This window comes from Anas platyrhynchos, chromosome 14 (assembly GCF_047663525.1).
Source record: "Anas platyrhynchos isolate ZD024472 breed Pekin duck chromosome 14, IASCAAS_PekinDuck_T2T, whole genome shotgun sequence".
NCBI lineage: Eukaryota > Metazoa > Chordata > Aves > Anseriformes > Anatidae > Anas > Anas platyrhynchos.
This window is the reverse complement of record NC_092600.1, coordinates 10,812,328-10,837,920: the sequence shown is the minus strand read 5'-3', so window position 1 is coordinate 10,837,920 and position 25,593 is coordinate 10,812,328. Positions and strand designations below refer to the sequence as shown.

General features: G+C 41.4%; 1 protein-coding gene and 1 long non-coding RNA gene across 6 annotated transcripts; one reads left to right on the top strand and one right to left on the bottom strand.

The window, feature by feature from the left end:
* Positions 1 to 1,436: 1,436 nt before the first annotated feature.
* Positions 1,437 to 20,120, top strand: CREBRF (CREB3 regulatory factor). Of its 5 annotated transcripts, XM_027468288.3 has the most exons (11): positions 1,459 to 1,593; positions 3,476 to 3,593; positions 4,319 to 4,515; positions 8,541 to 8,718; positions 9,761 to 9,886; positions 10,510 to 11,587; positions 15,830 to 16,024; positions 17,780 to 17,969; positions 18,405 to 18,478; positions 18,616 to 18,738; positions 18,980 to 20,120. In XM_027468288.3, the coding sequence occupies exons 4-11, from the start codon at positions 8,710 to 8,712 to the stop codon at positions 19,093 to 19,095; spliced, it is 1,911 nt and encodes a 636-aa protein (XP_027324089.1). In that variant the 5' UTR covers positions 1,459 to 1,593; positions 3,476 to 3,593; positions 4,319 to 4,515; positions 8,541 to 8,709; the 3' UTR covers positions 19,096 to 20,120. The 5 variants fall into 5 exon arrangements, 4 of the variants coding, with proteins under 4 accessions (XP_027324088.1, XP_038042450.1, XP_027324089.1 ...); XM_038186521.2 differs by lacking the exon at positions 4,319 to 4,515; XR_011803368.1 differs by lacking the exons at positions 3,476 to 3,593; positions 4,319 to 4,515 and having other exon boundaries at positions 1,437 to 1,593; positions 18,405 to 18,522.
* On the bottom strand, positions 16,022 to 25,562 carry LOC119718356 (uncharacterized). Its single transcript, XR_005269372.2, has 3 exons — positions 25,412 to 25,562; positions 25,172 to 25,321; positions 16,022 to 16,520 (listed from the first exon to the last, which is right to left on the bottom strand). It is a non-coding gene; the product is annotated as an uncharacterized lncRNA (long non-coding RNA).
* Between the last annotated feature and the right edge of the window lie 31 nt (positions 25,563 to 25,593).

The window sequence follows — 25,593 nt, the reverse complement described above, 5'->3', positions numbered from 1 at the left end:
AGTTTAAAATATCTCGATCTGCCCATCGTATTTAATATTCAGTGGTATCAGTATATATTAGTATTTACTGTTTTTTTTTAAAAAAAGCTTTCTATTTTAGGTTCCAAGCTCTCACTGCTGAAGCTACAGGAGCAATAAAACAGTTCACATGGCATATTTTGCTGGTGGTGAATTTCATGCAAAGAATTCAATTTCAATTCAAAGCCCGGACAAACAAGCCATTCTTGATTTTATATTTAGATGCTTTTCAGATAAAGAAATTTCCCTCTATCTGAATGCTTAATATTTTCTTTGAAACAGATACCAGCTAGTAGCGTGATTCAAGAAGATAAAAGAGAATGTTTTGCCTCTGTTTTGTGAATGTTGTGCGACCTGTTGTCTGCCTTGTGACTGCCTACTACCTGTGTGCCTGAAATTAACACTGCTGAAGACTGTGTATGTGTGACTGCAGGAAATTAGAAGAGAGATTCAGTCGCTGTGTTTAACAAACAACTCGGGTATCAAAGCCTGTGACAGTTTCTTGGTTTGTGACAACAGGAGAGGATGCAGAAAGTTAAAATATGTATGAGAGAAGCTTGTTAGTGCTTGAAATAGATAGCCTGGATCTGCTGCGAAATGCTCTGATCTCCTGAGGGATTTTGATAATTTTCAGAAGTTTAAGAAATAAAAAGAGGGTTAAAGAAAGTGAAGTCTTGAAGACTTCGAGTCATAAGCTGACAGCCTGTTGAGAAAGTGTTAGTGTCATTTTGCGTGCTTTTAACTGGTTTTGTCAGTATTGTGTGGGAAATGCAAGTATCTGGACAGGGAGCTGCTCTTCATGGAGGTCAGCTTTCCTGTGCTGAGAATAATGAGTTACCAGGGTGGGTGGCTGGCCCCTTGTTTCCAGAGCTGTGTTACCAACAACATGTGTGTGTGGGGAAAAAAAGGCATTATTTGTGTTTCCAGCTGTAGGTGCTGTGGGGTATGGTGGGGAGCAATGGTATTAACATGGATGAGTGAGTTGCAAGAAGTGAAGAAAACAATCAAAAGTTCTTCACATGTGGCATGATAAGAATGGGTGGGCCTCTTTTATTTAGTAATTTCATGTTTTGTGAGTAACTGAGGCTGACCACCTGTAGGCTGTAGCAGTAGCACAAACTCAAGGCAGTGCCGAGGAGAGGCACAGCCGAATGCTGTAAGTGTGAAATTGCGCCCAGAGCCGAGCGGGGCTCTTGCATCGTCCCCTCTGACACGAAACCTTTCCTGGGGAACGTTTCCCAAACCCGACAGGAGGACGAGCAGAGCATAACCCACCCCCACGACCCTCCCACCTCCCTCTGCCCGCTGCCAGCCCGCCACCCTCCCTTAAATACCCCCCCGCGCGCCTCTCCCCTGTCACGTGCCCGGAGGGGCGGCACCCTATTGGCCGAGGGGCGGGCGGGCGGCTCCTCCCCCCCTCCCTCTCCTTCCCGCCCTCCTCACGTGAGGGGGGCGAGTCACGCGATTTCCGGGAACCCGTCAGGAAGGGACATAAACAAAACAAACCCGCAGCCGCATGGAGGGTCCGGCCCGCAGCCCGCGGGGCGGCGCCCCCTGCTGAGCCCCGGCCGCCCGGTGAGTGCTGGGCCGCGGGGAGGGAACGGAGGCGCCGGGACTCGGCCTCACCCAGCCCCGGGGCGGGGGGGGGGGCGGCCACGGTTGCCTGGCTGAGCCCCGGGGAGGTGGAGGTGTGGGGGGGGGGGAGACCCCTGTGGGGAGGGTGAGGAGGAGGAGGAGGAGGCCGTGAGGGGGGTGCGGGCAGCGGGGGCTGGGGCTCGCCAAGCGGCTGGGAGCGGAGCCGCAGCAGCCCCGCCGCCCGCTGGCTGCACAGCCGGGGGGGTGTGGCTGTGCCGCTGCTCCGGGCTGCGGGGGGCTGCCCGCGTCCCCACGGGCCGGGGTCGGGCTGCGGGCTGCCGGGGAGCCCCTGCAGGCTGGCAGGAGCAGCCTGGGGCCGTGCGGGCTGAGGGAGCCGCGGGACGGCTCCGGGCTCCTTGTGAGGGGGCCCCTCCCCGGGGTGCCGCCGGCCGCACTCGTGCTCCGGGACGCCGCCGCCCCGCCGCGCTGCCTCCTCTCCAGCTCCCCGCTTCCCACCTGTTGCAGCCGGGAGGCTCCGGCTCTAACCCACAGCGGGGGCCGGGCCCCCTCTACTCGCCCCCGGGGCTGCGCGGAGCCGCCCGGGCGGGCCGCGGGGCTGCACCGGCGGCCGGTGGCAGCCCGCGGGGACGGAGCATCGCCGGGGGGAGCGGTGGGTGGGTGCGTGCCGGCCGTCCCCAGCCCCCGGGAGGGCCGCAGGACGGGGGGCGGCCCCCACAGGGCAGGGGGAGCCCCCGGCTCGCTGCACGCCGGGCCTGGGGGGGGCCGGGGCGCGGGGCCCGGTGCGGGCCGGGGGCGCTGCCCCGCGGCGCGGCGGAAGGGGGTTTGTTTACATGTCGCCTCAGCCAAGCTTGAAAGAGCCGCTGGGCGGCTGAGCGACGTGCGAGGCGGCCAATGGGAGCGCGCGGCGAGGAGATGTGAACCAATGAGCGGGCGCGGGGGGCGGGGCGGGGCGGTGGCGGCAGGGCTAGGCTGCGCTCGGGGCTGCCCGGCGGGGCGGCCATGTTGGCGGGGAGGTGTGGTGGGGGCGGCGGGGACGGGGCTGCCCCCGCCAGACAGCCCCGGTCTGACGGAGTTTTTAAAGAATTTTCAGTGTTTTTGGCATTAGGCTGTTAGCTTTTGGCCTGAAGTCGCCCAGCCAAGTGGCTTCTTCGCATCCGTGTGGGGAAAGTTAATTATAATCGCGTGTGTTTACATGCAGAGTGGCAGAGGGGCAGGTGCTCAGGAGCTGAGGCAGTTGTCGGGGGTGGCGGGTTCGGCGAGGAGTCGGGCTGCTGCGGGGAAAAGAGCTCGGGGGTACCTCGAGCAGGAGAGATTTCTTACAGAGCTGTCAGTGCTCAGCGGTGGGACTTCTGACAGGCATAAATAACACGGACAGCTCACAGCCACCAGCTTTGTGGCCGTGTGTTGACCTGGGCAAAAAAATAGTTGTGTGTTTGTGGAGAGAAACCTGCAGCAGAGCCATCAGGCCACTGAGCATCTTTGCCGTATTGTTCTAAGTAATGAATGTTCCAAGAAAAAATACCCAAACTTTCAGTGCACGACTGCTTTGAAGTCCCTTCACAATTAATAGGAATTAATGGGGAATAGGAAAAAGTTTCTGTCTGACTAATAGCCTGATGCAGGGTGGTCTAAGTAAATGAATGCAGATTTAGATTCAGGCGACTTGCACGTCTGTGTTACGTGGCTTGTGAAATCTAACTAAATTATGTTTTGAAATACAAGTTTAGTAAGGGTATTTGGCACTTCTTAAGAAGCGCTTGAAAGTTGGCATTGCTTTGAAAATCAAGCTGGAAGATTTCTGGAAAACTGACGTTTAGATTTATACCCTACTGTAATACTTTCACTTTTTTATTATTATTAGAAAAAATAACCCCGTGCTGCTTTTGAACTCTTCCGCTGGTTTTTGACTGTTTGGACTGGTGGCGTTTCTGACTTTTTTCTGACTTACCTTCACTTACGAGTTCAGCAGTCGATGGACGGTAGGCTCCTCTTCTTGGCTGCCTTTGAAATGTGCCGTGCTGATAACCCTTTTCTAACAAAACATAATTTTACAGTATGAAGTAGAAGTAGACTAGGTTGTACCATTCACTTCATCCTAAGATATTTTTTTCTGGGCACTGGAGAAATATATTTTTTTTCTTCAGACTTTGCACTGTCAGAAAAAAATACATAGAAACAGCCATCGTGTAGGGATGTAAAATGTTTCTGGAGATTGTAATTTAAACTGTTGTCTAGTATTGCTTTTGTTTTCTGTCACGGCTTTGATGGCACCCTTTTTCAGGGGAGATTTCTAGCAATAAAAACTAAAAAAAAATAATAAAAAGTTGAATGTTAGTCTTACTGCAAGTTCTCTTGTGCAAATAACTCTCCTAACTCTACAGTGGTAATTTAATACAATTAATATTTTAACTGTTAAAAGTTTTTTTTTTTTTAATGAATTGAAGTATGTTAGCATAGTTCTAATAAGTTTAACATGCTACATTTCCTGCTCTTGGCAGTGAAATAATAATAAAGTCTCAGTCCTTACCTAATAATAAAGTCTCAGAATGTACAGAAAAGCTAATGGTTCTAACAGGAAAATAGTATTCTGGGTGCAGTTGCTGTAAAACATGCAGATGCTGTGCAGTTGGTTTTGGTTTTTAAATCACTTTTCTGCTTTTTGTATAGTGATCAGTTATTTGCATCTGCTTATTTACTTCTGCAGCCCTGCTGTTGTGGAATACCCCTCCGAAGTTAGCTACTGGGAGCTGATGTAAAAGGGAATAGCAGTTCAGAGGGAAATAATGCCACTGGGTTCTTTTTGGAGTTTTATCCCCTCTTTTGCCTGGGGTGCTGCATGCGTGATTGGAGCCCAGAGGTTGTCTTCGCTGTATCGCTTCCAGATCTTGACGTCTGCTCTGAGTAAGTAGGATTGAAGAATAAAATTATAGGGAAGGTCAGTAGAGGAAAGGGAACGACGACAGCGAAGTAGCAGTTTCTGTCTCCTGAAGGGAAGAGGCTTAAAAGAAGTGAAACAATCTTTGTGTCTTCAGTGCTTTTAAATGGCAGCACTCCGTCAGACCTAGGATCTGGATGTTGTAGGCAGCTGTGTTCCTTCTCCAGGACAGAGAAGGCAAAACGTATAATGTCTGAGATGCTTCTGCTGACGTCTTGACGCAAAAACCTCACTGAGAAGGTAGAGGAACTTCGTTGGGTGAGCAGGGGAACGATGCTATAGTGGGTAGAAGCAGAGGAAGACCTTTTACAGGACTGTCTTCGCTCAACCGCTACTAAATAAATAAATAGACAAAAGCAAGAAAAGAAAACTTGAGTGACTTCATGTTGGGGGAGAAAAGTAAAAGGTTGTTTTTTTGTTTTGTTTTTAAGTCTGGTTAACAATTGAAGATTGATGTAGAAGGAAGAAAAAAAAAAACGAGAATGTTACACTGAGAAACAAAACTAAGAAAAATATGTTCTGTGCCTGAAGACTGCACTGAACAGAGTATGTTCTGTAATAGGAAACAAATTGGCACAAACCCTGGAAGGAAAAAAAATTAAGAGAAGCGTAGGAGTACTTATTGCACCTCTAACTGTACTGCTTTATAAAACACTCGGATACAGCAACCAGCGCGCAGCACAGAAAGGTTCTTTTAAAGCATGTGGCATCGCTCTTGTGCCTTCTCTGGAAACAAGTGTGGCTTTTTGAATGTTTTACCCTGGCTTTGGAGGCTCGGTGTTGACAGGCTCTCCTGACATGCTTTCATTATTACTGTTTGCATCAGAACTGTGACTTTGACAAGCCGTGCTGTACGACACAGTCACCGCCATGGGAAGTGTAATTGTGCACCTGACGTGCCTGCGGGAGCGTTTGGCTGCTGTGATAATGGGCACTGTGCAGTCCATGAAGTGCTACAGCCGTGCTCCGCGTGCTTTTGGAGTTGTATAAAATACATCTGAATTCAGACAGAAATAGCGAATTCAGTTAGAGCTGCAGCACAAATGATTCGTACAGGTGGCTGGGGAAGACTTTCAGACTTGTCAGGCTGTAAGCTGGCAGAGGAGGTTTTTCTCTCACAGGGGCTTCTTTGGAGGTGAGGTATTGTTGCAGAAGGGTTTTTACGCATCTGGCAAATGGCACACGCATGGGAAGTGCCATCTGTCTCCTTAATGCTGCGTGTTTTGAGTTCAGGTCCTGCTATCTGCCAGTTCAGATGCCCTGCTCCATCAGTAATGTCCTGTAACGAGCCTGCCATTAGGGTGTTTGAAGTTCAGGCTTCCCGGGTGCCTTGGGACCGCTATTAAACTATTATTGATGCGCGTTTTCAATAAGTGAGTAAACATGCAGAGGGTTTTTGTTAGGATTTGGCTTTAGATTAAGGAATTGTTAACTCTGTAACACAGTTTTTGGTTACTTTCATCCAAACATGAACAGTGTGTGTATGCATGCCGTAGATATATATATGTACCCCAAATTCTTCAGCGTTCAATGAACGTAGCTGCTCTCAGATGTCTCACCCAAGTTGGCGAGCCAGCCTTTCTCAGGAGCAGGGCTGCAGCTCCGTGCCGATGTGACTCAGTCCACAGCCACGGACCCAGCTCAGGAGCTGGTTCCTTAATCACCGTGATCTGATTTCACTGCAGGCCGCTGCCAGGAGGAGCGGCGGCACCCTGCCCAGCGCCCCGGGCACCGTATTCCACCTGCGGTTAAGCCGCTGTGAGGCAGCCGTGGGATTTCACATGTGGATCCCTGCGTGTGGGAGAGGTTAATGTGAGGCGTTAATGGAAGTTGTCCTAAAGTAGAAATTCCTGCTGTGTCTATTTTCAGTAATTCTTATATTGCCGTTCTTGAGCTTTGCCACGGATCTCGCGCTTCATTGCAGTCTGTATTCCTTTCAGGTAGTGCCACGGCTGTGCTGGTCTGTTCAAACTCAGCCTTGAGCTGAGGCTGTCCGCGATGATACATTTTGTAAAAACTGGGCTTCAGCTGAAGTCTACAAAGTTTCCTTTGCAGGCAGTTCAGGGTTTACATCTAAGTTTCTGTATGAGTGTTTGACTGGGGTCTGATTTTGGGGTGGTTCTGTGTGCAGCCACGAGTTGGACTTGATCCTTGTGCTCCGCTTCCGACTCAGGACATTCTATGATTCTGTGCGTTCTGACAGAAACATAAAGATTCCCTGGTAGAGAAGAAGCAAGCTTCTCCTTCCGTTCCCCTTTATATCATGCAGTGGCAGAACTTCCATGTGAATGCAGCTGTTGTGGGTGGCGTCCTGCTGCCGACACCAGAAAGTATTAATCTGATATTCCAGAGAAAAAGGCATTATTTCTGCAACTATAGAGAAAGAAAGACAGCACTAATGTGTAGACGGATACTAAAGATGGTATCTTTCTCACCTCTTCCACTGCGTGTGAACATTGCTTATTTGTTTTGTTTTTTGTTTTAAGTAGGCCCTTTCTAAAGCATTAGGCAAGGCCAAAAAGTTAATTTGTCATCCATGCCAAAGTTATCAGCGTAGGAAGGACCGGCTCTGTTGCTGTGTCGCCTTCCCTGTGTGAAGGAAGACGGGTTGTTTAGCACGTTGCCCTGGGACACAAACTTAGCCTTTAAATGTCACTTTCAGATAAGTAAAAGGAGTTCCCTGGAAGTTTTAGAGCGGAAGGAAAGCTTTCTCAGAAGGCGCTGGCTCTTACTTGCCGCAGGACCCTAGAAGGGAACGGCTGGGCTTGGCAGCAGTAGCGTGGTTTTATTGGGAACTGTGATTTGTGCAGGACTGGACTTGCAGCTTTTGTTTTCCTCTTTATACTCCAGCTGAGGTTTGAAAAGCAGCATGTTTTGATGACTGAAGAATTTTTTGAACAATGTCTGTTTTTACCTCAGTTTGATGATATATATGCGAAACTTAACAGAACAGCTGAGGTAGTATCTGGAAGCAGGAATAATCTGCTGTCATGTGCTGGTGGGAGGAGGTTCCTGAGTGTAGGAGAACACTTCTACTTTGCTGGGTGCTTTTCAAAGCAAGAGAATAAACACTCGGAGCAGATTGCACCAAACTGACTTAGAGCAATGCCGAGTGAAGAATTCTGGTCAGAAAAACAACTGTGTTTTCACTGATAATGCTGAAAAATGGTGTGATGGTCCGGGTTTCGGACTGTGCCTCTCTAACAGCATTTTCTTCTAAAAGAAGCATTTTGTATATGGGTAGGGATGTCCTGGGAAAGCTAGACAATAAGAAAGCAGCCTCAGTGAAGGCAGTTACATTAGATACTAACATCTGATAGCACGGATTTTTTTAATCTTATTTTTTATATATATATTTTTTTTTACTTTTTTTTTTTTTTTAATTCCTGTTACTTAGGAATTCTGTTGGGCAAGTCTGTGTCTTCCCTTCCTATACTTTTCGGACAGTGAGCGTACCTGCTGCAATCCCTCTACCACTAGATGTTGCTATATGAGTGATTGATGTAATCTTATCTGAAGCTGCATGGATTGAACTCCTAAGACAAGGAGGAGATATTCCCAAAGCAGCGTTACTGTCTATTCTGAAACTAGTATTTTGAGACGTTTGAAACATTTTTAGAATTCATTGGCTCTGTTATATTAGTCATAAAGGTTTTTTCTTTTCGTGTGCCCAGCGGTATGCTAGTTATTTTTCCAATTAGGCAGGCTTTTCTTTTCATATGGCTGTAGAGCGCACAGTTTAGGTAGTGAGGAAAAAAGGCAACAAAATGTAACTCAGCCAAAAAAGGTTTTCACAGGAGCTCTGTTCTGTAGCATCAACCGCTTTTCATCTGGTGAAAAATGGCAGGGGAAGAAAATTGCTGCACATTCTAGCACGAGCAATAATCACTTTTCAGGGAGAAATTTTCATTTTAGTTCACTTTGGCTGTTTTTTAAGCACTGTTGGTTTTGGTGACAGAATACTTACCTCCTTGGTGTTTATTCTACACAGAGATCTACAAACAGAAGAGCTCCATAAGGGTGAATTGAAGTTATCCTAAGGAAAAAATTAATTGCATGGATTGTGTAAACTCACTGAGACTGAAGTAAAGCTGGAAAGGAACCTAAAAGTGAATAAAACAAGAAGTTTGGAATTGGATTTGGGTAATCTGGGCTTGGAAATGCCTCAGGTAAGTCTGAAATGTTACAATTGTATTTGCTTCTGCAAATAATTTTGCTTCCTTGTTTAAAAAATAGAAAAATGTAAGAGCAAATTTGTCTGGTATCAGCAGGAGGAATGTAGAAGAGACTAAATGGGATATATTTTCAGGGTCCTGGTAGACTTGAATCAGCGGAAAGAATTCAGAAGAGTTTATGTTTTTAGGGTCCTGGTGGTATCTATGGTGGGAGCTGTGTTTCTGCTCTTGGTGCTGTATTTGTTCACACGGCAAGAATCAGCAGAGTCTGCTTGATGAGGGTGAATGCCTGGAGAGCAGCCTTTTATTACTGCAGTGATTCACACATCAGCACACTGAGTGACTTTCAGCAGTGTAGTGTTTCTTTCTTCCCAACCCTCAAGGCGAGTTTGTCTAGTTGAGAAATAGAGGTCTGGCATTAAATGTTGCAGAAGGCTGTGCTGCCTTTTGCCTGCATGCCTAGTCATCCTGCGTAATGTGTTTTTTTTTTTTTTCAAAGTTCTGCTTTATTCTTGAGAGAGAACGCTCTTGATTTTGTTATAATATTTTTTGCTATTGTTACAATCTCTGGTAGAAGTTTAACAAGTTCCAATGGTTCTAAAAACAGCCAACGCTGCTTTGGTCCAAAATGGTGTGTATTAGGGTGAAGGCCCTGCAGGCATGTAGTCCTGTTGATATTCCCAGATCTTGCCAGCAACTCACTCTCCTCTTCTACAAATGCCTAATGTATCCCTAAACTTGGCAAACACGTGAGAATTTCAAACCAACCAAATAGAATGAATGAGCAATGCTCTTGCAGCCATATAGTGAATACAAATGTGTCCTTTGATTAAGAGCTGCATGTTGTTAGCTGCTCTGAAAGCATTCTCTCACTCTGAGCAGTGATGTAGTTATTTGTGTAGGTAAAACCTTCCAGATGCAAGTATAACACAAGTTCAGAGACTTGGATGAAACGACAGCACCCCTATGTTTTACTGAAGTAAAGAATCTGCTTTTTTATAGCATGCTTCAATATTCAGTATCAATTTTGTTGTAGCCCAGTGTGAGTGGAATGGACCCTCCTTTTGGGGATGCCTTTCGGAGCCATGTGTTTTCAGAGCAGACTCTGATGAGCACAGATCTCTTGGCAAGCAGTTCAGATCCAGACTTCATGTATGAACTGGTAGGTCATCTTTCTGTGTGTGTGCATGCGTCCTGCTCCTTGACTAACACCCTGAGTTCATGTAGTAATAAAGGTGTATTTGTTCAAGAACGCTGTAGGATTATTCGTTACCGCTTGGCGCTGCCTAGGGAAGGGCCTAGCTGCTTGGCCAGCAAATGTAATGCTTCTTCAGTAGACGCTCGTTTTACAGCTGGCCATCAGGAGAGGCTTGATATACACGTCTCAAATGGAGCTGTGTTGGTGTTTACGTCTTTGTGCTTGAGACTCTTCCTTACAAACCATCTTTTCTGCAAGAGCAGCTCTGTGCTACTTCACCCAAGCTGTGAATGCAAGGGAAGCAAAATACAAGTTGACTCATGAGCTGTTTACAGTAGCATTCATGATTTTTTCCTGCATCAAAGGAGAAAGGTAGTTCAGTTAACTGCTCGGCTTAGAAGGAAGTTTTCCAGGGACTGGTAAACTTCAGCACATTCCGTTAATTAAGGTTTGACCTATGTTAATGGAAACTAGAACACATTAACTGTGATTCACCATATATATTTAAGTAGATGACAGATATGATTTGATACCTTTTTTTTTTTTTTTTTTTTAAACTCCATTTTAACTTGTCTTACAATGCACAGGACAGAGAAATGGACTACCATCAAAGCTCCAGAGACAACCTGCTTTCAATGGAGGACTGCAAAGACCTTGAGAACTTCGAGTCTTTTACGGACATCCTGGACAAAGAAGTTGCTCTCACCTCCAAGTGGGAGCAGTGGGACACGTACTGTGAAGACTTAACTAAGTACACTAAACTAACCAGCTGTGACATCTGGGGAACAAAAGAGGTGGATTATCTGGGCCTTGATGACTTTTCAAGCCCATACCAAGATGAAGAGGTGATAAGTAAAACACCGACTCTGGCTCAGCTTAACAGTGAGGACTCCCAACCTGTTTCAGATTCGCTCTATTACCCTGATTCGCTCTTTAGTGTAAAACAAAACCCTTTAAATCCTCTGTTACCTGGCAAAAAAATTGCAAGTAGAGCAGCGGCCCCGGTCTGTTCCTCCAAGAACGTTCAGGCTGAGGCACCTCTATCGGACTGTGTTCAGAAGGCAAGCAAACCTGCGACTCAGCCTGCTTCCAGTACACAAATCATGGTGAAGACCAATGTGTACAGTAATGAAAAGGTGAACATTCATGTTGAATGTAAAGACTATGTTAAAAAGGCAAAAGTAAAGATCAATCCTTTACCGCAGAGCAGACCAGTGGTGAGCCAAACACATGCAGATGCAGCAAAGGAAAACACCTGTTACTGTGGTGCCGTAGCAAAGCGACAAGAAAGGAAAGAGTCCCCACACAGTCACAGTACACCTCCTGTTTTGCCTTTTAAAGAGACTCAAGAACTGCTCCTCAGTCCACCCCAGGAAACCGCAGGACTTATTGTGGGGGAGAGCAGTATTTCTGCCAGCACATCAGTGTCGGATTCTTCACAGAAGAAAGAAGAGCACAACTATTCTCTTTTTGTAACGGACAGTCTGGGTGAGCAGTCAGCCAAAGGAGACCCTGATGAAGATGAGGATGATGAGGAAGATATTGAAGATGAGGACCACGATGAAGGATTCGGCAGTGAGCATGAGCTCTCTGAAAACGATGATGAGGAAGAAGATTATGAGGATGATAAAGATGATGACATCAGCGATACTTTCTCAGAACCAGGTACCAGCAATGTTGGGGCTTATTAACGTTATGGTTAATGGATTTGTCTGCCAGGAGAGAAAGAATGTTTTTGAATGCTTTCTAATTACAGGTGAACAACACTGGGCTTAAATTCTGAGCATTCATCCCGGATTTTTTAAGCACTATTCAAAATGTAATTCATGAAAACTGTACAAGGACTGTGTTTTCCCTGTTTTGGGGGGATAAAAAAGGGATAAATGGTGGTCATACTTCAGAAGTGGTAATAGACAATAGAGGAAAGCAAGTTTGTAGCCTAAGGTCATAGAGCAACTAGATGCAATTGATATCTCCCATTTTGTGGATTAATGAATGACAGGATGTGCAGAGCTTTCTAGGGCTTCAGTAGGCTGTGCTCTGAATTTATCCAGAGTTGTACCTCTTGATAGCTGGTATGAAATTGTAGCCCAAGCGAATGCGTTTCATAATTACTTAAGTGCTACTGTAGGTATATTTTTCCACAGAATCCACATAATACCTACCACTGAAACTAATAGAACTATTTCTTGGTGGCTTTCAACAGTAATGCTTAGTGAGTCTGCAAGTACAAACGGAGCGTTAACAACAAAAATAAGAACCAACCTTCATCCAGAAGGTAACAGAGTGGTGAGATTCTGTCAAAAGAAAATCTACAGGGACAGGACTGTAACCAAGTATTAGGTTAATTGTAGGAAGTATTATATATAGTATGCCCAGTTTATGAATGCTTTGTAGTAGAGTATAAGAATTAAGATGTTCAGACATTTGGCAGTATGTAACTTTGGGGGAGAAGAAAACCAGCTGAAATTCTCCCCTTTTAAAAACAGCAGCTTCTCTGAAACCTGCTGTTGTTTGTCATACTGCGCTCTGAGATTAAATTATTTTCTAAGTAGATTTCCTGAGCTGGAATTAAACTTGTTAAGCACTGTGCCCTTTATGTTACTTTTTCAGGTACATAACACATTTGTATTAGCATTTTAAAATCGCTTCCTCCCTTCTTCTGAATTGAACTCCCTTTACTTGCCGAGGCTTTCAGTAGCTATTACAGCTCTGTAATGACTGCTGTACTACACAGTGCTTTGCAGCCCACAGAGGCATGTGGCACAGAAAGCCTGGTAATCTTGAAAAAGAGATGTTGTATTAAAATGCTGGGATTTCAGTTGGTGGAATTACATTAACTGCGGGTTGTTTGTTCAGATTTTGCTGACAAACTCTCACCTTCTAAATGTAACTGTATGGTGCAGTGTAGGAACTGAGGAAATTGGCTTCTACAAACCTGCTACAAGTCAATGAAGACATTCAACCTCCAGTACAGTGATATTGTGATATTAAAAAATAGTATCAGCACATATTTTTTAATATATAAAGAGATACTGTCTCTAGGTATTTTAGTTCTGTCACTCATACTTTGTGTTGCCTTTTTTTTTTTTTCCAAAAAAAACTTTACAGTAAAGGTAAATTCTATGGAAAAGGCTTCTAAATGAGCATAGCTCTGGAAGACTTAACCTTCCAGAGTTTCTATGAAACCAAAATCTCTTCATAAAGAAGTGAAGATAGGACAAAAACTTTGTATTTGCTGACCCTCTGATGTGCGTACTTTACATACAGTTTGCCTTTGTTTATTCTTCTTCACATGTATTTTGGGAATGTGTGATATGCTTTCTTAGAGCATTGGAGTCAGTGTTCTCTGAGGAAGTACTTAGTTATAGTGTTCTTCAGGGACTTGGGAACATAATTGAAAATGTGACTGGCTTTCACCAATGCTTTTATTGTAATCAGAATACAGATTTAGCATTTTTGGTCCCCTATGAAGCTTAACTATTAGGGGAATTAGGAGCCCAGATCTGTTCTAGCACTTAATATATATATATTTTGCCATTTCTAGTGTATTTTATCTATCCCATTACTAGAAATATTTATGAATGACTGCTTTGCTATCAAGCAGTGAAGACATTCGAGAAAGGAAAGATGCAAAAATTGATTCAGTTTTCATTAGTACCGGAGAAGAGAGAACTAAAGGGAAAAGTGCGTGTAGCAACAGAGGTTGTTTACAGTTGCACTGCCTGTTTGAGCACCTGTACTGTCAGCTGGAGGAAAAGGGCTCCATAAGTGGTTTTACAGAAATCATTATGATTAAGTGGTTTCAGAGAAGGGTGTTTTTGGTTTTGTTTTGGTTGGGTTATTTTTGCTTTTAATCTGGTAAAATGCAGAAGCCATGTCTGTGCTGTTCTCTATCTTTCTTAGTCTAACTCTTGTAAATTTAACCCTAAATTAGTATGGGATGTGAGCAAAGATTGTTAGGAATGACTTGCTAGGGACTTGAAAAGTCAATGCAAGAACTTTTACAGATTTTTTTAGAAGCTCGATGAAGAAAGTGAGATTGCTGTATGATGCTTGCTAGGAGGAGAATTCAGTGAAGTTTGATACAATGCAGGAAAGCTACATACATCTGCATTGCTGTATGTTGCAGACTACGTTAGGACATTGTGCACTAGACTATTCTATGTAGCTCTAAAATGATGGCAGGCCAATGTTAGACTTGCAAGGCAGGATGCATTAAGTCAACATAATTTAAATTGCCAACTTAATTATTGTTTAAATAAGCAAACAGGAAGTCTTGTTTTTAACCTTGTTTTACATTTGTACACATCAGCTATTGAAGAGATTTGTTTTCATTGGTTGGCTTAATTCTGTGTTATCATGAAGATAGGCTGAATTTATACCTGGCTGTAAAATGAGTTATGTAGCTTATGTGATGTTAAAGTGGAAAGTAAGGTGCATTTTCTTAAAAAAGTATTTTGATACTTATGTCAAACAGCATTTGGGTCAAAGGGAATTTAAAATATCTCTGGTATTTGAAACTAGATTTAATGTAATTTGCCATAATCACTTTGTCTATATAAGAAAAAACATGTTCTTCAAAGCATGCTTCATTTGATTTTTCCTTTTAAAATACTGTCCTTTTAATAAACCAGAGAATCAAAGTAAACGAGTTGATGGCATGATTAGAAACAGAACTTTAGAGCTGGTATCATCCTTCCATGTAGCTAACTTTTATACGTATGTTGGGTTATGAGGTGAGAGTCAGACAAAGCAAGAAAGTTTGTTTTTTGTCTTTCAAATGCTTTTTCAAGTGAAAACAGATTAATTGAATGGACTGTTTTAAAATAAAGAAGGCGTTCTTTGTGCTGTCATTACCAGATGATGCAGAACTCAAGCACATTGGCCCAAGGCTTATTGAGCTTACAGTCCAGGCAGTGGTTGGGTTTTCTTTAAGCTTCGTTGGTGTATAAGGTGTTTTGAAATCTACTTTTTTAATTAAATATGAAGTGTTATATAGCACTTCAGTACAAAAGGTGATGCAGCATTTTTTTTTTTACCTTAGTACAAGTTGCATTTATTTCCTAAAGCATTAGTAGACTTTTAAAAATTGTATTTTGTGTTTACATAGTTACAGTCTAAACATTTATGCAATGTGGGTAGTGTCATTATAGTTGCCATGTACTTGAAGAACAGTTTGCCATATCAAATGCATTGTAATACACCTCTAAAATATTCTGTAGCTTTACTGCGGATAATTTCTCTTCATTTTACTGAAGAGGTGGAGAAGAGATTGAACAGCTTGTGTCCAAACCCTTTCAATTTAGATGTTTTTTTTGAACAGACTTTGGGTCATTGTCCTAGTAACAGATCCTCATTCCTGCAGTCTAATAGAGATGGATGGTTTGATTTATTTCCCAAGGGTACTTAAACTCAAGGTAGAGCAATAGTTTTGCTTTATTTATTAGGCTTTTGCTAATCCATCTTTATTTTTATCATCTACTTCTCTATGTTTTTTGATTGAAGACTAATTAAAATGTGGAGGAGAGTTAGGATTATGTTCATGCAAACTACTGGAGGACGCTGTAAAAGTGGAGGGATGCTCTCCAACAGCTGTTGTCCATACTCTACAGTAGTGAGATCGTGGGGGAGAAGAGCAATAGAGCTTAAGGGGTCAAAGAGCCAAAAGGAGCTTTCAATGCATAAATAATTTGTCTCTATTCAGCACCATCACTAGCTCAGTGTCTGTCCTTGGATTTAAAGCAAATGCCCAGTAGTTGTTGAGGTTGAAAACCAAGTAGATTAGATAACGTGAAACAAGCCATTGTCGCTCTTTTTGTGCTTACCTTGAACGTTCAGCCTGCAGTTAAAAGGCTAGAAATAGTCTTGTAAACATTATATAAACAATGCAATGCGTTATTTTAGGGTATGAAAATGATTCTGTGGAGGATTTAAAAGAAATGACTGCAATATCCTCTCGAAAAAGAGGCAAGCGAAGATACTTCTGGGAGTACAGTGAGCAGCTAACACCGTCGCAGCAAGAAAGGATGCTGAGGCCATCCGAGTGGAATCGAGATACGTTACCAAGTAACATGTATCAGAAGAATGGTCTCCATCATGGTAAGGATAGAGTCCTCGTACAAGTGAATGGCTTTCACACTGACACTGTCAATAGCCAAATTCCCATATGCGAAATGGCAGAGAGCTGCATTTTGGCCATGGAAATAAATCCTTAAAACACTGCAAGTCTGTTGCTTAATTAGCAGAGTTCTGTGCTGTGTCCAAGGACGGCACAGTGAACGTACAGTAGTAACTTTCAGTGTGGTTTCTTCCAGAGGAAGGCGGATGAATTGGGAATTGTAACTTCCAATAGCTTTCAGTGGAAACCCCGAGAGCTCAGAATTTTCTCAGTGTGATGCTGTAAACAGCATGGGTAGGGCTCGTGACTGATACCTGCTCCTTGGAGCTGTTGGACAGTATCAGTCTTGCTTGTGTTCAAGTAAGCAGCAAGTGGTCTGCGATGCAAAGTTCACGTTAACTGCAATGTGAACTAAAGGTCAGGCAGGTGATAAGGTGTAACTGTGTCTTTCTGCTCTTCCTTAAGTGTCTCTCCCACCTGTGTAAATGCAACACAGTGAAGCAGTTACTTTTCTGGGAATGAACTATTTCTTTAAAATACCCTTTCAGAAACTTAGACTGATTGGTCCAATAACTGTGTCTTTCATTCCCGTGACTTTTTGATTACTAACTTGCTGTATGTTAAACATGACTAACACCACTGAGATCAAACCACATGTAGCAATAATGTTTGTTCTCTTGTCACAGGACCTCTTTGGTAGGCTGTTCCATTTGGTTGTGGTTTTGAAGGAACAAAATTAAACCAGTTTCTCTGGCTGTAACATGAATATTCCCTTACAACTGAAAATTATCTTTAACATTGCAGTTTACCTTCTGTTAAATAAAGATTTTTCTACTTTACTTATAGGTAAATCCATTAATTAACTTGAGGATTCATTCTTACTAGGCTCTGGTGGGAGCAAATGCCCTTTAAGTCAGTGAGTTGTATATGCAAGGGATTTATAGGATCAAATGCTAGTTAACATCCAGAAACTACAGAATACGACACATGCAGGATTTTTGTATTACACATGTACCAAGGTCATCTGCCACCTCAGATAAATTATCATCTCCCTGATCAATATTTCTGGAGCAGGTTTTCAGTTTTATTAACATTTTCATGTAAGTATCAGTAATAATTGACATTTAAGACATGTAGAAAATCTCGAGGAATAAGGATTTTGTCTTGAATGTGCATTTCCACCATAAAAGTAGCCCTTAAATAGCTTCAAATACATCAAAAAAAGGATCAGCTGAACTTTGTGGGTTATTTAAACTTGATATCAATGAAGATCATGCTGGTACCAGGCCTCTCAAATCTTTCTTAACACAGAGCTTTCAGAATAAGATTATTTAGGAATTTAACCAGCTTGAGTGTCCCGAGAGAATATGCTGGCTGCACAGATGAGTTAGCAAGTTGCAGCTGGGGCGAAATGACTGTGTTTGAACTTGTGATGTATGTTTTTCAGCACAGTTATGTGCGTACTGTCCATCACATCTAATACATTACTAGCCCAGCCAGCAGTATTTGCTCTTATCTGATCTGGATATAATATGAATTGTACAGAGCGGTTTGTCTGGAAATGCTCTTTCTATTGTGAAAGGCCACAGAAATCACATGATGCCAGACCATTCTCTTGTGACAAACAAAGGAACTTAAACTGCACCAAAAATAATACATATTTAAGAATGTTTTTTCACAGGTTTGTGTACATATTGTGTCACTTCCCAACCCAATTTTCTGCATATTCAAAACAGGAAAATATGCAGCAAAGAAGTCACGGAGGACTGATGTGGAAGACCTGACTCCCAATCCCAAAAAACTTCTACAGATCGGTAATGAACTGAGGAAACTGAATAAGGTGATCAGTGACCTGACGCCAGTCAGTGAACTTCCCTTAACTGCCAGACCAAGGTCAAGAAAAGAAAAGAACAAACTGGCTTCCAGGTATATACTCGCTCGCACTACTTGGATGAGTACATTTGCGTTACTAGAGCTGTCCAAGACTAATTTTTGTCTTGAGATCCTGCTTCACTGTGGCAGTCCCTGTTAATGGGTTTTTTTAACTGTTAATCAGAAAGCACGACAACTGGCTCTATGGAGATGCAGTTTGCCTAGTCCCTACTAGATAATGATATACTTCCACTGGAAGTTGTCTTAGCTGCAATGCAAATGGTCGTTACAGTCTCGCAAATGTGAAATGTAAGCAAATAGAGGCAGTAGTGTGCTTTCAGTGGAGGTGAGTGAGTAGATACGTGATCTCGTTTGTCAAAGCTCTGGAAGCACTGGTTGATAAGTTGGTGTGGCTAACTGAAACAGATGCTCTTAGTATTCCGGAACATTTGTTAAAATGTTCTAATTCTTCCACTCTTCTTACTATAGGGCTTGTAGACTAAAGAAGAAAGCCCAGTATGAAGCCAATAAAGTAAAACTCTGGGGTCTCAACACAGAATATGGTAAATACAACTCTTCACATGTTAGTTTTTCTTGTGTTCTTAAGGCAAGTTTGTGTTAACTGTGTGTGGACAAATGAACATCTCTTTTGTGCTGGGGGGAATGTGGTGTAAATCTAATCCCATTTTTTTCTTTGCAGATAATTTACTGTTTGTGATCAACTCCATTAAGCAAGAAATTGTTAATCGAGTGCAGGTGCCTAAAGATGATAGAGGAGTCAACATGGAACAGAGATTGAATGTACTCATTAAAGATACACTTGGTAAGCAGTAAATGTAATGTATTTGCATGTATGTGAAGAGATATGTCATCTGCAGTCTGTTAGATTGCAAACAACTTGTGGCATAGAGAAAAGAAAGAAGCATTTCGTAATTACAGCTGTAACTAAGCCTTTTGCTTGGTTACTAAACAAAATGTTCTTTGCCTTTGTTACTTACAGGAACGTGCAAATATGTGCAATTAATCTTAACCTTACAGTGCGTTTTCCTACCCTCTGTTTTTAGGACTGCCTGTAGCTGGACAAACATCAGAATTTGTGAATCAAGTGTTAGAGAAGACTGCAGAAGGAGACCCAACGGGTGGCCTTGTAGGGTTACGAATACCAATGTCAAAAGTTTAAGACATGATTTCACCTGTTCTCATCGGTCAGATTCTTCCTGTGTTGTCAAGTATTTCATTGTAAATTGCATTCTGGTCTGCATGTCAGTTTAGCATTATGTAAACACTTACAATTAGGTTCCATTGTTTTTAAATAACAATGTAGTAAACAAATCAGAGCATGATATAAAATGCTTAATAGCATTTTTGGAGCATAAACTAGATAGTTCTAAAGCTGCTTTAAGATTAAATACAGACTTGAGGATTCTTTTTAAAATTGAGTTATCTAGGACCAGATTTATCACTTTTATTTTAGAAGCAAAAACATGTTTTTGCTAGTAAAAATTTTTAGCATATGCCAGACATTGTGGCAGGTTTATGCTCCAAGCAAAATAAGAGGAAGCATTTTTTTGGTAAAGCTGTCACTTTAGGAGGTTTTTTTTGGTTCTTTTTTGTTCTTTTTTAAATTTGTTTGTTTGTTTTGGAATAATTGGGTTTTCTTTGTTCTTCAAAAAACAGTAAGGTTTCTTTGCAACCATTAACTTGTACATAGCACACATGGCTTTAGAGCTAGTGTGCCATATAAGACTTTAATTTTCTAAGCTTAATATAGTATTTAAATGTCTGTGCAAGCAAGAGAAAAAAGTATATTCTTTGTGCCTTGTATTTTGGGGGGAGAGCTATCAGTATAAGCTGGTAAAGTTTTGTATGAAGAAAACCCTGAGGGGAGAAAAGAAGCTGTACAGATGGTGAGATTATAGGTTTTAATGTATTTGTTCCAGCTCTTAAAATTTTTGAATGTATATAGGAATATGTTGAAAATGTAGATATATGCCACAGAGTCTATGTATTGTATAAAAGATGGCTCTAGAAACTCAATTTCGGTACTTTGGCCGGAAGAAAACAAATACTTGCACATTAATGCGATTGTTTATTTTTGTACCAAAGACAAATGCAACTGATATGGCGAACTGCCAGTCTAAGTAAAGTTTTGCACAGCTTATATGATACTGTACTGAATGTAAAAAAAAAAAAAAAAAACAAAAACAAATGAAAAAAAAAAAAGAAAAAAAATTAAAGGTCAGGGTTAGGGATCTTACTGAACTGTGAATTTTTTTGTTTGGGTCCAATTATCTACAGAAGGAGCATTCATATATAACAATATTATTTTGCTGTTCTTGTAGTTCGCTTCCATGGTAGATAACTTGGTGGCCGTCTCGGAGTCTTTAAATCTTTTTTCTCTGCACTTACTGTAGGAGATTTTAATATATTTGGATTTTAGTAAGCTATTGGTAAAATAGTTTTCAACTTTGAGAATTTAAAAAAAATATTTAGCTTGTTGTAGTATACTTCCAACAAACAACCAAAATAAAATTATTTTTATTGTAATGTGTATATATGTAAAGAGAAAAAAGAGCTACAAATACCTAATTCCTTAGTTGCCACTTTTCCAGTTTATGTATTATTATGCATGTGATGTTTCCAAGGATCAACACAGGCTTCAAACAAAACAAAACAAAAAAAAATTTATAGACTTTTATATTTTTGTACAGGTATTTCGAAACTAGCTTCTTCAAACTTATACGTGACTTATTCTTGTTAATTCAGTAGTTTCTATGATTGGGGAATATTAACACAGTTCTTATTTGCTCTTCTGCTAATAAGAGTTGGCTTTGTAGTCAGTGTTAACGTACAGATTAAAAGCTTTAGCCCTTGATGAAAGTCCTTTATCTCAAGGCAAGATCATTCTCTGGTTTCATGGACCCCCTTTTCCTCCCTCTTCTTTCTCTCCCTATTTAAAGATGACAAAACACTGTTTACTGAAAATAGAAATACCAAATATTTTCAAATGTAGCTGCTGAAAAAAAATGCAAAAGTTCATGAAGGCTTTCTCCCCGCTCCCTTTGGGGAATTTCTCCACTTCATTTCTAGTTTGTCTAAGTTTGTTTGTACTGTGATTCCTTTCTGTTTATACGTAGGTTATTTTTATATCAAAGCTTCTACTATATTAAAAAAAAAAAGTCTGAATTGGTAATAGTGCAGTAAGAGTTGCAGATGAAGGTGGCAATCCTGCCACATACTTATGAGCATGCACACAGCTTACTTTGTATCTAAGTACTTCAGAAGACTCAAAAGGGAGGAGGCCAAAATACCACTACTGAGCTGTACAGAAAGATTTTCCTTCACAAGACTGAACAAATACCCAGGGCAATTAGGCAAAACTTTGTAAATCCACTTAAGATTTGCACAAACTGAGTGGACTTTGGGTGTTTTTGTTTCAGGTGTTTTTGTTGTTGCTGTTAGGGCGAGGTGAGAGTTGGCTGCTGCTTTACACAGTGGGTCAGATGCATTCTTATTATAAGCATTGCCAATGTTACAGTTATTCCAGAGATGCATACTGCCCATTAAACCTCAACAAAGAATGTCTCTTGTGAAGTTAAGGCCATGTCTGTACAAAGATTTAAATACTGTTGCTTCTCTCTGATGAATGGTGTTAACACACTGCTCAGATAAGAGAGGTCCTTTATGCTATATCAAAACTGTGTAGACAAGGCAGCAGTTCTAAATATTAAGAGAGCAGTCTTGCAATCAGGTAAAAACTTTTTATGACAAATTAAACTGACAAGGTATTAAAAAGTCCCTTTTTTACTGCTCAGAAATACTGGGCAAATATAACTTTATAGCTCTTAATTTTTGTCTGAAAACCAGAATATGATTTTGGTCTAGCATTTCAAAGTAGACTTTGAATCTTTAGTGAATTCCATACCTTTGCATTTCAGTGTTTTCTATGTATTATTTTAAGTTAAAGCTTTTGAATAGTTGAGCTTTTTAATGTTGACACTTTATTTTGTACCTATTTATATGTATGTATATCTTAGAAAAGCACTTTGTTTAAAAAGGAAAAAAAAAAAAAAGCGTTTTATATGATTCCTGCCACTTGCTGCTAACTCTGGGCTGGTCAGAATGCTGCAGCGATACTTGATATAAATAAAACCTGGCAGTAAAATGTAGAGTAAAGATAAGACCTTTTGCTGGTTTAACTTTATCATAAAGGTGACATAGGCAAGCTGTGCAGCTTTACATTTTAACCAGGGGACTCTGTGGCATTTAAACCGTCTAGAAATGGTTGTACTTTAATGCCAGTAACAATCTGCTTCCTCTAGTGTCATTAAAATATATACATTTAGTGTATACTTATCACAAAAAAAAAATCTTATAAGGGTATAAAAAACAACAAATGTACATGTTCTGTTTTTTGGCAATTGTGGCATGCATTTTTGGGTGATCTTTAGAGAAGGACATTTTCTAAAGATTTTCAGTGTTCATACATGGTATGTGGATCTTAATGAAGTCCTGGGTTCTTTTTGTTTGTTTTTGAGTGTAGGCATTGTGAATATTCACTTTTAATCCTATATCCAAAAACAATTACATACTTTTGATTTAAGACAAACAAAAGCTCTTCCTTTTTCTGATACACTGGATTCTCTAGAATTTGTTTCCATATTAAAAGCATGCTGTTATAACTGCTCTTGTTAAAATCTCGTCGGTCTGAACTAGGTGCCACACTTCTTGAATTGATGGACTGCTTGTTCTACTGTACCATGTATGATTCTTGTCCTTTCCTACTTCCTTCATTACAGATTATGATGTGGCTTTATATTGTGCCTTACTTGTACATCTAGAACTAAATGTTTTTCATTCCCCCTGAACACTTCAAACCTAACCCTTCCTAAAGTGAATCAAAACTATAAAAGAAGAGTTTGGATAGATCTATTTTAGTTTCTCTCAATAGCAGTCATTTTCTATTTATATGGAAGAACAGTTTTTGAATGGCCTTGCAAAATGTGGGGGTGCTCACGAAGGGCATTTTTAGCCCTAAACCCCTTTTTGCTAACACTTTCTTTTAGGGTTTATTGAACACATTTACTGATATTTGGTGAGTTCTTTTCTTGGATGAGAGAGACTTATTACTAAAACTGTGTTTAGGTGTGGACTGGCTGGATTTTCTTACCATACCAGTTGAAATCATTGTGATTTAATGAAGTTGCATTGCTGCAAAGTTGATGTGAGAGTCAGGCTCAGCTGTGTTCAGTTCCTAATCCTTTTTAGATGGTAGACTTTTTCCGTACTTAGAAAAGAAGGCTAGGAAAAAGTTTTAAAAAAAAAACAAAACACACATCTCAAATGGATGAAGGGTCTTTTAACTAACCTAAAAGCAACCAGACGCTTCTGAAATACAGTGGTGTCATTTTTTATTTTATCTGAAAAAGATCCCATCCCTCCCCCCCAGTATTTATCTGGTATTTGCCTTCATTAATAAAACAGCTTCTTCACAAACTGTAAAGAATGAGTGTGCTTTTCTTTGACATAAATCATTTAAACATAGCTATTTTTTAAAGCTCTAGAAGGCTTTGTCAGGAGAATTTCAAAGGGTTGTATATAAGTTGCCTTTAACAGAAATAGCAAATGCAATTCTGTTCCTCAAACTTGCTTGCTAGTCTTCCTGAAATTCTGTTGAGGCATAACCCAATTATGTACCGTGAATGTTAGGATCTGTATTGGCCTTGAGACCTGAATTTCAATAATGCGTCTAATCATGATGATGTTTTATTTTTAAGTTGGAGGCTTCAGTTGGAATCACCTAGTTAAGTGTGCTGCTAGACGTGGCTGGCATCTTGGCTTATTGACACAGCCTTGCGCAGAGCTGAAGTTTATGTTTACCCCAGGGATCGTGTGAAGTACATTTCAAACAGTTGCTGCTTCAATGACTATTCTTCTTGTAACTGTATTAAGGGCATTAGTATGTTGAGAAAACACCACTCTTTAATATATCCCAATACAAATTGGGATTCTTAAATATCATTAATGACAGATGGCACTTTTAGGCTCTAACTTCTTTGCAGTGTACAAAAATATCTTTGTCTTCATACAATTTACATTTCTCAATATGCCATGTTTTTCCCTCAATGCTTTTAGCATGATAAGAAGGTGCGTGTGCACACTGAATTACAATCCTCAGCCTCTTAGACATTCATGAACTTCCACAAGAACAAATACTGACTATGCATTCCTTGTCTTTCTAATGAGTAGTGGAGCTAAATGTGGAAGGAGAGCTATTTTAAGCCACACGTTTTTCATAAATAAAATAAAATTCTAGTCATTTTAGATAACATCAGTGTTCTGAGTTGTTTTTCAGAATATTTTTTTTAAAGAATATTTGTTATGTATCTGAATGTTGAACTTGAATGAGTTATCTAGCTACAGTAAGGAAAACTGGATTGAATTTGGCACACTCCACCCTATTAAACTCTTTTGATTAAGAACAGAACCTAGTAGTAGTATTTAATTTTACCCATTTTCTTACAATAATGGGTATTCATACATTCTTATCTGAATCTTCTATCCTTCCAAAATGTTGACGTGAAACTTGTCATTGTTCAGTATTTGTGGTTTGGTGAATTCTAAGGCTGATGGCACATGGGGATGTAGGTGATTGACAGGAAAAAAAAAAAGCATTTTAAGCAAAACATGGCATCCTGTTCTGCCTAGATACTCTATAATCTACTTCCAACTGGAGCTCAGAAAAACTTAATGAAAGTCTTGTCTCTGTTAGAGAAAAATTTACCTTGTTAAAAGCATGATTTGTTAAGAGTTGCAATGTTTAATGTTGGTTAATAGTTGTGCAGTTTTTCTTTTTCTTTTCTTTGAAAAGAGGCACAATTAAACTATTGACTTTGTTTACTCTGTCACCCTTGATCCCTAGCACTTCTATTCAGATACAAATTCATCAATGTATGCAACATCCTTTGTAATTTAAAATAAAAATTGTGGAGGAAATACTGTCTCAAATCATTGTGTGTGTGTGGAGTGATAGCGAATGGTGTGTGCTCTCTCCCAGCACTGTGGTATGGGGCACAACTTTTCTTAAGAGTTACTGTGATTCTTGATTTGGGTTTCCTCATGAAAAACGCTGGCTTAACACTTAGCATAGCCTTGAAGGCCTCCCTTGGTAGAACAGGTACAGTAACGTGATGGAGGACATGCCTTGGGTACCCCAGCACTGACAGCATTTCTTTGGGAGGGATCATACAAGGTACCTTGCTCTCCTGTCAGCGCTCCCACACGGTGCTTCCCTGCCATTCCAGAATGCCCTTCAAGGTGGTCTCATCTTCCACCAGCAGCTCGCTGTGTCCAAATCTTTCTTTCACAGCATCCTCTGCAGGCGGGGGGGGAAGACCAACAGCAGCCTGTAGAAAAGAAGCAAAAGGGTCACCGCGCTGCCTCCCGTTTCGTTCAGGGACACAGTTCTGTGACCCCAGCCCCTGCCCCTCACAGACCTTACAGCTCCAGCCCCACACCCCAAACCCAGCGAGCATCGCTTCCCCCGGCAGCAGCCGCTTTAGGGCCGAGCCGCCTTCCCCTCATCCACCCTCAGGACGCCTCCTCGCTTCCTCAGGGGCTCGGCCGGGGCCGGGGGAGCCCCCACAGCCCCGCCGGCTGCCTCAGGGGGAGCTCGGCG

Excerpts from the sequence above, each read along its gene's own strand:
- CREBRF (XM_027468287.3), top strand. Across the intron at positions 9,887-10,509 it reads CAGACTTCATGTATGAACTG|GACAGAGAAATGGACTACCA; the intron begins GTAGGTCATCTT and ends TACAATGCACAG. Across the intron at positions 18,479-18,615 it reads GGGTCTCAACACAGAATATG|ATAATTTACTGTTTGTGATC; the intron begins GTAAATACAACT and ends TTTTCTTTGCAG.